Source organism: Fukomys damarensis, unplaced genomic scaffold (genome assembly GCF_012274545.1).
Source record: "Fukomys damarensis isolate Sample0158 unplaced genomic scaffold, DMR_v1.0_HiC HiC_scaffold_38, whole genome shotgun sequence".
In the NCBI taxonomy this organism is placed as follows: Eukaryota; Metazoa; Chordata; class Mammalia; order Rodentia; family Bathyergidae; genus Fukomys; species Fukomys damarensis.
This window is the reverse complement of record NW_022900950.1, coordinates 35,857,969-35,868,701: the sequence shown is the minus strand read 5'-3', so window position 1 is coordinate 35,868,701 and position 10,733 is coordinate 35,857,969. Positions and strand designations below refer to the sequence as shown.

General features: G+C 38.1%; 1 protein-coding gene across 6 annotated transcripts in view; it reads right to left on the bottom strand.

Moving 5' to 3' along the window:
• Fry (FRY microtubule binding protein) overlaps nucleotides 1-10,733 on the bottom strand; it is a 353,736-nt gene that overhangs the window by 86,828 nt on the left and 256,175 nt on the right. For all 6 annotated transcript variants that reach the window (XM_010623889.3, XM_010623892.3, XM_010623891.3 and 3 more), the window contains 4 exons: nucleotides 8,049-8,148; nucleotides 7,495-7,666; nucleotides 1,247-1,500; nucleotides 580-726 (listed from right to left, as the gene is read on the bottom strand). In XM_010623889.3, coding sequence (XP_010622191.1) covers nucleotides 580-726; nucleotides 1,247-1,500; nucleotides 7,495-7,666; nucleotides 8,049-8,148 — 673 coding nt within the window. The remainder of the gene's footprint in view (nucleotides 1-579; nucleotides 727-1,246; nucleotides 1,501-7,494; nucleotides 7,667-8,048; nucleotides 8,149-10,733) is intronic.

The following is a 10,733-nucleotide window of genomic DNA, read 5'->3' as shown; positions in this document are numbered from 1 at the left end:
AAAAAAAAAAAAAAAAAAAAAAAAAAAGGTTCTGTTCTGTTGATCCTACCACAGTAAACATCAGAAATCTTTGCTTACCTTTCTCCAGTCACCTAAATTTGTAAAGAAAAACCAGGAATATTTTTTTTTCCTGCTTCAAAAGCATCAGAATATATGTAAAAACATTTTTATTAGTAGTAATGTAAAGGCAAAGCTTTACCTATGGTCTCTTATAAACTGACACTAATGTTTATAGAAGGCAGCATCTGGTAACTGTTAGAAAAATGTCCACACCTTAATTCATAGGTTTTAGTTTTCCTAGGTTTAGAGGTAGGGGACAGCAGGAGACACTATCACAGACTGCCTGAATCTTGGAGGCAGAAGGAAACCTTTATGTGGACAAGCTCTCAGGAGAGGAGCATGACTGGCAAAACTGCACAACTCCATTTTAATTAGAGCCGAGAGTACATTCTAACTTGTATATCGCATGTGGAAGTCCCATCAAGATAGCTACGCCGCCTGCCTCACAAGCGCAAGGTCCTGAGCTTGATCCCTGGTAACAAACAAAACAAAACAAAAGGAAGCCCAAGACACACTTACGTAGGGTAAGAGTATGGTGTCACTGCTGACCCCACACAGACTGATGAGAAACTGCAAGGTGATTCTTAGGTTGTTGCTCCATTTTTCATTGTTGGCCAATGCATTCCAAACATTTTCCATTTCTGGTCCAGGAACCTCATCCCCATACTACAGCAAACAAAATAAATGTGTGAAGATTATAAGGATGCAAAATGTTTGACAGAAAGTGGTTTTGAGGGTCATTACTATTGCAAAAATCATAAGGAAGAAACAGTCTTTATCAGAAGATGCCATTTTTTCAGTGGAGAACAACTCATGAAGCACAAATTAGTCATGCATGCTATATGTATGCACACAATTAAAAAGCCATCTTATTTTATTTTTTCAACTGCAGTAAAATATACCTAACAGAAAATTTTCCATAACTACTTTCTTTGGGAGGAGGTACTGGGGATTGGACCCAGGGACTTCTACATGGTAGCCACACATTGTACCACAGAGCCATACTTCAGACCTCATCATAATCATTTTTAATTGCAGAGCTCAGTGTCAGTGAGTAGATTTGCATTGTAAAACCATCACCACTGTTTTTTCCTAATGATAAATGTCATTTTCACGGGCTTTGGAAAATGGGGCTTGATTAGGCCAGGGCTTTCTTTGATGACAATGTGGTGCTAGGTGACTTCACCTTGGCTGTCATGTACATGAGGTTATTAAGGACCAGTGATGTAGCTTCTGGAGAGCCCCAGCCATTCCCTTTGAGGCCATGAGAGGCAGTCACTTCTTCCCGGTCTTTGACTTCATCCTCTGGGCTGCTCGGGCTTGACCCTGGGAGGAGGAGCCTGCTGTCCACCAGCTCAATGTTGTGCAGCCAGGGCAACAGGTAGGTGAGCATGATCTGACGCCCATTTGGGTGCGTTGTGGGGAATCGCTGGCTGACTTCTAAAGTAAATTGCAGGAGAGAGAGCCATGTGTTATTATTCCACCAAAATTAACTAAAGCACAAATACCAACTTACTGATAAAACAATGCCTTCCATTTATAAAAAGCACTTTCATATAAAGAAGCTCCCCAAGCCACAACAATCACAAAAACAAGGTTAGCTATGAAGCCTATTGTCACATGTCTGGCATTCTGTGCATATCCACTGTTAGTGGAAGAGATATGTCAGAGTACACGAAGCAAGGCACATGGAATCAGAAGGACATGAGCACGGACTCCCCTTCTACCACAGTCTAGCTGCATGTGACTCTGGGCTAGTTACTTAACTCCTCTTTTCAGTTTCCTCATGTGTACAATGGGGCCATTAGGGAACAGCCGGCTACTGTGAAGTTGTAAACACAATGTATTCATTCCAACTTTAGTATATGTGCTGCAGAAGGGGGCACAACACAATGTATTAAAAAGGTTGGCACTGTGTCTGTCATCCGGGAGGCTGCTAATGAGTGGTGATTAGGAATCGTCTAAAAATGATAATTATTATCTCAATTACCCAATGACTTACAAAGGGTCTTCCATGAAACATTAGTTGTTAAAAGTGAGCTATGGACTCCCAAGAATAAACCCAGTTGGTGGAAGCTCCTTGAAAATTGGGGAGTGTGTGTAAGGTAGCTGCTGAGTGCTGTACCTCACTCTTTAAGATATGTGCACCTAAAGGGTTAACCTCTCAGTCCAGCTCAGCCATCTGTCCATTATTTTCTCAGATGGCATTTCTGTGTCATTTTATCGCCAGTAGCATTTAATTTTATCATATGAATAAAATTTCTACAGAATGAGAGGCACACAGCTCTATGGACATGCAGTGAGCTCTGAAGTAATCTACTTCTCATATCTAGAAAGAAACTGTTTTAGGCGAAGGGAAATTAGTAAGCTTCCCCTTGTGCACGTGTTATCAAGTGTGGCATGTAATGTCACTCTGAGTGCCATGGCCGCTAAGTGACAGAACACAGATGCTAAGAATTATACTACAATAATCTACTGGGTCCCCCAAAAGATAACTGTAATTGATTCAGCCCTTTTCCTAAAATTAAAGTCTTGAAGAATATTTTTAATGCTATACCCCATTAATCAGACAGTGCTAAGCTGCTGTATTTTACAGAAATCAAAACTTTATGCTTACTTAGTTTCTAAGTTTAGATGCTGTTATTGTTGTTTATGGTATATCCTTAGAACCTTAGAAAATCAGAACATTCTTTTATTTTCCCAGTGTAATTCACCATGAAACATGCTGGGGACAGCACAAACTTACAAAGAGGCTCCTGTCTTGGGAAGAAGACTCTCAGGTAAGCTATGCTGATAAGTAACCGGGGCAAGGGAGAAAGTGACAAATGACGTAAGGATGGTACCAAATATTAGGAGCCTGATGAGGAAAATGCTTTCTGCTTGTGAAGATTCAGGACTATATCAGGTAAAAGAGCCAGACTTTGGAGAGGAGATAAAATTCCAATCAGATGGAGAGCCCTATTAAAAATATCTACTTTTAAACAGAATAGAAATCTGTACACTTTTTGTAGTAATGATCCCCTTCTAACATACTGCTTTATTTGCCTGTTTACTATGTTTATTAGATTTTGTAGGATGCCAGGTCCAAGATAGTACAGGTGTAAGACTGAGATATTCCAAGAGCTTAGATCAGCACCTAGGTTATAGAGGTATTTTTAAAGAGAAAAGAAAAAAGAAAACACTACAGATCTGGGAACAATCCCTAGTTACCCCTCCAGATACAAATTAAATAAAATGTGAGATCATGTTAGTGGGATGCTATATATTTTTTCTAGCTGCTTTGGGAAGGACTTGAACAACTTGTCTGGCTACTTATAAGTAATTAGGTCATCTAAAATTACATGCAATAAAAATCTCACCACAATGTTTATAAGAGTATGGGCAGTAAAAATAAGAGTTAGGAATCTATTATATCCCTCTTAATTTTTTCCTGTTATTTTAACAAAGTTCTTCATAAATCAAAACAGCCCAAGGACAAATTCAGGAAGAAAATGTAGAAATGACTGCAACTCATTATATGAGTGTCTTGGCTTGTTAAATGTGCTGTACTATTTATCTCCTCCGTCAGCAGCTCCCACTTTATTGGCTTCTCCATTTCAGCTAATATATTAGCTCTGATATTGTTCATTCTTAAAAACTTTGATTGCATCCCACCTTAGTTCTTGCCTGTTTCCCTTCCCTTTCTCCTCCTTCCTCCCCTTTTCCTCTTCTTTTTTTATTGGGAGTGGTAGCGGTGGTCGTAGTACTGGGGAATGAACTAGGAAATGTTGAGTTACATCCTCAGCTTTAAAATTTTTTTTTTTTTTTAGAAATAGGGTCATGCTGAATTGCCCACACTGGCCCTTCACCTTGAAATCCTCCTGCCTCAGCTTCCGCACTAGCTGGGATTATAGGTGTGCATTACTGCCTGGCTTGATTCCCCTTCTTTCTCAGCCAAGCCACTGAACTCTGGTTTTTGCTGCTACCTCTCCATGGAAACTATCAACAGTTACCAAAACTCAGAGGGCCATTTTTAGCCCCTATCATCTGGGATCTCTCTATTCCACCTCAGGCAGTGGAGTGATTGCTCTTTTCTCTTAAATTCTCTGATTTCTTAAGGACCCATGACACTGGCTCCTGGGAATTTTTTCTCCTCTCTGAACACAACTCCCTTCCTCCTGTGCCCTTCATTAAGTCTGCAGTCAGGTGCTGAGCTATTTTCTTTCACTCTGTGCTCTCTCCATTGCTGACCTCCTCCATGTACTTGGCTCTAAAGCCTTCTACTGACATGAGTCCTAAGTGCTGGCCTTCTCCTGACTCCAGGCCTGTCTATATATGGGAAGGTCCAGCAGAAGCCTACACTCAGTATCACAAGCTGCACTGATGATCTCTACCTTGCTAAACCTTCTACTACCCCTGGCTTGGTTCTTTGGGTGGCTGTCAACATGTTAACCTCCCTTCTGGTGTCACACCAACAACTCTGTTCTGTGCTCTTGTCCAGCAGTATTTGACTACAATTTCCCCTCTCCATTTGTACTGGGCTGTCTTGGTTTGGGCCCTTATCATTTATTATTTCCTGCTTGACTTACTGTCATCATTTCTTTAGTGGTCCACTCTCTCTGGACTGAAAATTCTTCATTCAGCTCTTCACACTGCTGCCTATCTTTCTACAACACACACTGATCTTGTCACACCTCTTCTTGTTTGAAACTCAGCAATAGTTTTGAAAACCCTAGCAGCCTACTTAGATGCCCTCTCTATTCATAGAGTGCTGAGGGGGCTCAAAGAGAACACATATGGAACTTCTGGCCTAAAAACTCCTAGTGTACAATACAAGGCCTTCTGAGACTTGGCATCTCCTCTGTCTATGACTGTCTCTAGACTTATCCATTCCCTGTATGTTATGTTAGCCACCCCGACATCTTTATACTACCTCCAGAGGTCATCAGGCTGTTTTATTCCCTTAAGTCAAACTGTATGCTGCTCATCTGGACAGTCTGTCAACTACTTGTCTGTTTTGTAAATTTCTTCTCTTCTAAAGTACAGCTCTGACATCAACTTCTCTAGGAAGTCTTTCTCAATACTCTTGGCCTAATAACTGCTTTCATCTCATGAATTTGATTATCCTTTTCCTTTTTAAAATTGTATCTGCCACATTTTATCATAATCATGACCACATCTGTCACTACTGCTATTTTGAGCTTTTGACTGAAAAGACTGTTTTATTCATCTCTGTATGCCCAGAACCCAAGCAGACTAATACAGAAATGGCGCTCAAATCCCAACTGAAGTGATTAAAAATAAATTTTAGTTTTCCATGAAAAGTATTAATGTACTAAAAAGATTTCAGTTCATTCTCTCCAATACTGCAGTAATGTCAGCAGCTTAAGCCTAAGACAGACTGGAGAGGTACACACAGTAGAGGTAGTTTTAAAATCAGATTTTAGGGAGGGTTGGAAGTTAAGGAGAAAGACAGCCTTTCCAAGCAGAGAAAACAGTATTCACAGAAGCAAGGTTTAACAAGAGGCTGGGCCTACTGGTCATAGATTAGGTAGGATTGGAGTAGAGGGTTTTTAGATGAAAAAGTAGAAAGCAAGTTAGAAAATGGAGGTTTTAAAAGCATAAGTTAAGGAGTTTCAATTTTATTTTTTTTAGGGCCGGTGACTTATTTATTAAAAAAATTTATTAGTACATGTTTGCAGTACAATGATTACTAGAGAGTTGGCACATATACCTGCCACATCTGAATTCTTTTTACTTCCTCCTCCCCTCATACCTGCCCCCCCCCATTTTCTTGATCCCAATTTTATGGCATTGGGTTTGGAGGAAGTAGGACTAGATTTAATTTTGGCTTGGCATTTTCCAGCTATATTGTCTAGAGCAAATTATTTAATATTTCTAAGCATTAGTTGCACATTGGTAACATAAGGGAGGAGGATGATGGTGGTGATGATGTTGGTAAAGATAATCTCATGTTAGGACTGAGCCAATGACTGTGGTTCATCAGCTCATTTTAATTCTCATATCCTAAGAGGTAGTTCTTATTCTTGCAGATAACAAAATAATTTAGAGTTGTGTGACTTGCCCATGGTCAAATAGCCAGTAAATGCACGGCCAGGCTGTTCAACTCCAGAACATCTGTCTAACCTCTGAACTACACCAGGGTTGTAAAGATAAACAAAATACATATAAAATGTGTACAGCAGAGTCTGGCACATATTAGCTACTCAGTGAATGGGAGCTATTATTGTGCTTTGGGACAACTAGGCAGAGAAGTCTGAATTGAGAAGTGTTGTGGAAATCTAATTTTGTACACTGGATGAATTGCAGTGGGGAAGATGGATTGCAGGCAAGAGTGTGAAGGCAGGGAAGGATTGAGAGAAATGGGACCAAGGCAGTGGAGATGCAGATGGATAAGAGGATGAATTTAAGACACCATGTCTGCCTCTGCAAGGTACTCTGTGAGCTTAACTAACAAGTTAATGGACAAACAATCCTTTAAGAATGGAGCCTTACAAAAATTATTCATTAAAATTGCTTGCAAAGATGTACCAAAACTCACCGTCACAAATTTATATATGTAATGATACATAAGCTACAAAACACCAGTTACCACCACCTCCAAACAACTTGCCACAAGCAATTAGTAGTGTCTGTTGTATTGCTCATATTTAATTTCTTTGAAAAATTTACATATATAATTATGTTAAAGTGTTTTTATTAATCTAAGCATCTTTAAATTTCTCATTTATATGCTGGTATCTACATTATTTTAGATAATCACATTTTAAAATATTTTAAACATATTCTTGAATTTACTTCTAACTGGATTTAGCTCATAGAAATTCTGACCTATAATTTTAGCACCATTAATTTTTGACTCTAAAATTACACTACAAGTGAATCTTTAAAGTAAAAAATTATTACTGCAGTAAGAGACACATTGCCATCAATCCCCCTTACCCTCCTCCAAATAAAACATATTTATCCTATCATTCTTGCTATTTTCTGAAGCAGTTCTGGAAGTCCCTCACTGTGGGTATTTAATTTCACTGTCCTGGCTGTATTTATGTCTTGAATCAATTCAAAATGTTTCCCTCTCAAGGTCATTTTAACTTTGGGAAAAGCCAGAAGTTGCACAGTGCTGAAGGTAGTAAATAAGATGAATGAGGGCAAAGCATAATTTTTGTGTTGGACGGCATTTGGCAGTAGCATTCACTATCTTTTTGATCATACTTTGGAAAGACACAAATACATCCAGAACTACTTCAGAAGCTTGCAAGAATGATGATGGCATGCGTGTTTGTTTAAAGTGAAAGAGAGTATTCTGAGGGAGATTAATGGCAATGTATCTTTTACTGTAAAATTTTTTAAAGATTCAAACATACATCCTATTTTTGATCAGCCCTTAGGTTAGAGTAAGGCTGTGTATCAGTGTTGACTATTTTACAATACCTGAGAAGAGTGGCAGAGTGAGCTCGGGGTACATCCTGGCCAGTTCACTTGACAAGAGAGCTAGTGACACACTGTAGAGGGGCGGTAATGGGCCGTGCGTCCCATAGAGAATACTGCCAGGTCTTTGTTCGGAGACTTTCTTTGAGTATACAAAAAGCTTTGTTTCCAGGATCTATTAAGAGGTGGGAGAGACAGAAACAATGTGAAAAGACATTAACTAGCAACTCAATAGCAGTTATATTTAATAAAAATTATAACAGAATCTACTATTGTACGGCCTATTTTCCTTTCTTTTCTTTCTTTATTTTTTGGTACCGGGGATCAAACTCAGGTCCTTGCGCTTTCAAGGCAGGCAGCAGAACCACTGAGCTAAACCCTCGGCCCTGTAAGGCTTATTTTAGTACAGAATTAAGTATAAAGCATCAGTTAGTATGTTTACAGAATATTATATAACTGTTTTCTTACTCTTGAAATCCACTCATGATACACAGAGACAATGTATTAAAAGAAATGTTCAAGGATAGATATTTTCCATGCCAGTAAATGATACCTGCCTGCATGAGCTGCATGGAGATTTCATAAATTTCTCTGTTGGTGTCAGAGGCCTTGAATAGAACAAGGTTTAACAATGTCACTATGTCGAAGGGATAGTTCCTAAAAAGTAAACAGAGTAGTTTATAGCCTAGGTCATTATCTCAATCATTATCTCTCAAAATTCTAGATGGCATACTGACCCCAGTCATTTACTAATGAATTCCCTTGCCCATTTGGCTATTTAAAAAAAACTTCTTCTTTTGCTATTTATTAGATGAAGGAAAATGACTCTATTAAGTAGAATATTGTGACACCCAGATTAAAAAAAAACATAAAAATCTATCTCATGCAAACAGATTTTAATGGAATCCAAATATGAAGGGAAAAGACAAAAGAGGATATATATGCATTAAATTTCTCAATAACGAATTTTTGTGTGATCCATCTAAATTTAGTAAGTATTGAACAATTATTAGGAACAATGTACAAAAAACTGATGATATTAAGTTATTAAGGCTGGCTTAACAGCTTAGTCAGGGAGATAAATTATACATAACATGTAGTTTAGTGCCAGTGAGTATTCTGATGGGAGTATCCATATAATATTACAAGAATCCTGATGAGGAACACCTACATCAGAAGTGGAGGTCGGAGAGGCTTTTCTGCAGAGCAAACAAGGAAACAGAGCCTTGAAGCACCAGCAGACATTAGCCATACCACGGGAAAGGTAGAATAAGGAGTGTTCTAGGCAGGAGAAAAACATCTTGAAGAATTGTAAGAATGAAACAGCAGGTATTCTCGAGTAAAGAGAGGTATTCTCGAGTAAAAGGAAAGAATCTGTGTTTAGCAGATTGAGTGAGGGAATTAAATAGAGGAGTAGGTGGGTTTCAGATCAGCCAAAGAACTTCACCCTTAACTATTCAGAGAACCACAAGATTTGTAGCAGACAAAGGAAGCAACAGCATTCATTTGTGAAGCTCAGGCCTAGTATGGAGAATGGATTTTAGGGGACCAAGAGTGGAGGTTGCTGTAAGAATCAAAATGGGAACTGATGAGGGCCGAAATTAGGGCAGGAACAGTAGAGACAGAAAGAAAATCCTCAAGAGATTTTATGTGTGGGAATGGAGCTGGGTGAAAAAGGACAAACTAGGTGATGTGATAATTAACATTATAACCAAATGGAATATGAAAACTAAGTCCATTCTTTTGTGCTATGTAATACAATTTAAAGTTGATATCTTTTCACTGTAGTATTATCTTTTAATTTTTAATGGAAGTTATAAATAGAAAACCTCTGGTGGAACAATTCAGTGAACAGTCTGTATGTAGAAGGTGGATAAGTGACACTTATTTTCAGGCAAACTTAAGGAAGGAGAAAATAGCCAGGGGTAAAAAGCATATTAACTGTTTTTCCTGTAGGTTCCTTTTCCTCCCTGTATAATTACACTGCCTGAGAAGTTCTGCTGTAGAAAAATCAGTCTTTTAAGAAGGCATAATCATACTAGGAAGACATCTCATTTTTACAGTGAGTTTAGTGAGAAATTACAATGAAAACTGGTTAAACCTATGAAAAAGGTTTTTTGGTTTTTTATTTTATGAAAAAATAAAATAAAATTTCATAACAAAATAGTCGAACAACAATAGTTAACACACTGTGTATTGTTATCTTCAGAGTATAGTAGTTAAAAGACTTACACCAGTAAGATTCTTATAAAAAAGGAACAGATAACACAAAGCTCAATAATCTAAGATAACCTACTAGTATGAATGAAACAAATTAGCACATATATTAAAATATTTTTGAAACAATGAAATATATAATTTGTGCAAGTATTTGAACTTCTTACTTTTTAATACTACTTAAACAATTGCTCTGATATAGGAATGCATTTTTCTTCTAAAAGATTCAAGTAACACACACAGCTGAAGGACCCACTGTTAAGATGGTTTACTCACATGGTTGACAAACTGGTGATGGTTTTAGATAAGTGGATAGAAAAAAAATGTAGCAGTAATCCATTTCCTTTTTCTCCTGTTGTTCTAACTGTTTATAGTAGAGGCAACTACCATTAACAATTTGTCTCTTCTAAGTGCTTATATAAACACTAGCATCTAAATATCCCTCTCCCAGTACACAGGATTGTAAATATGAATGTAATTATACTGGCTGGATGTGTTCTGTTATTTGCTTTTTCATTGAACTATGTGGCTCATTTTGTTCTTAAAAGCAGCTCTGATTCCTTAGTATGGATGTATCTTAAACAACAAACAATGCAGTAGAGTCTGTGGTGTTCTTTACAGAAATGAGGCATTTGATCTTTCAGCTAAAGTGCTGGCAGTTGATGTTCCTGAGCTGAGCCCCTCTAAAAAATGCCTTTATCCAAAGATATTTGCCTAGGTCAAAGTCATGCTGCTCCCTAGTAGCATGTGGGGAGTTCTGATCCAGGGTTATCATCTTTGCTACTCCCTACTTCTTTCATTTTCTTATAGACATGGACCCTAAGGGTATCCTTAATAAATTTTCTATGCTCAAAACAGACTGTCCATCTCAGAATGCATTTCCCAGGGAATCTAACCTCTGTATGCATAGACATTTACACCATTTTGAAAGTACCAAACAAGGGCCAGATACTTAGCTCAGTGGTTCTGCCACCTGCTTTACAAGTGCAAGGTCCTGTTTTCACTCTCCGGTATCAAAAAAAAAA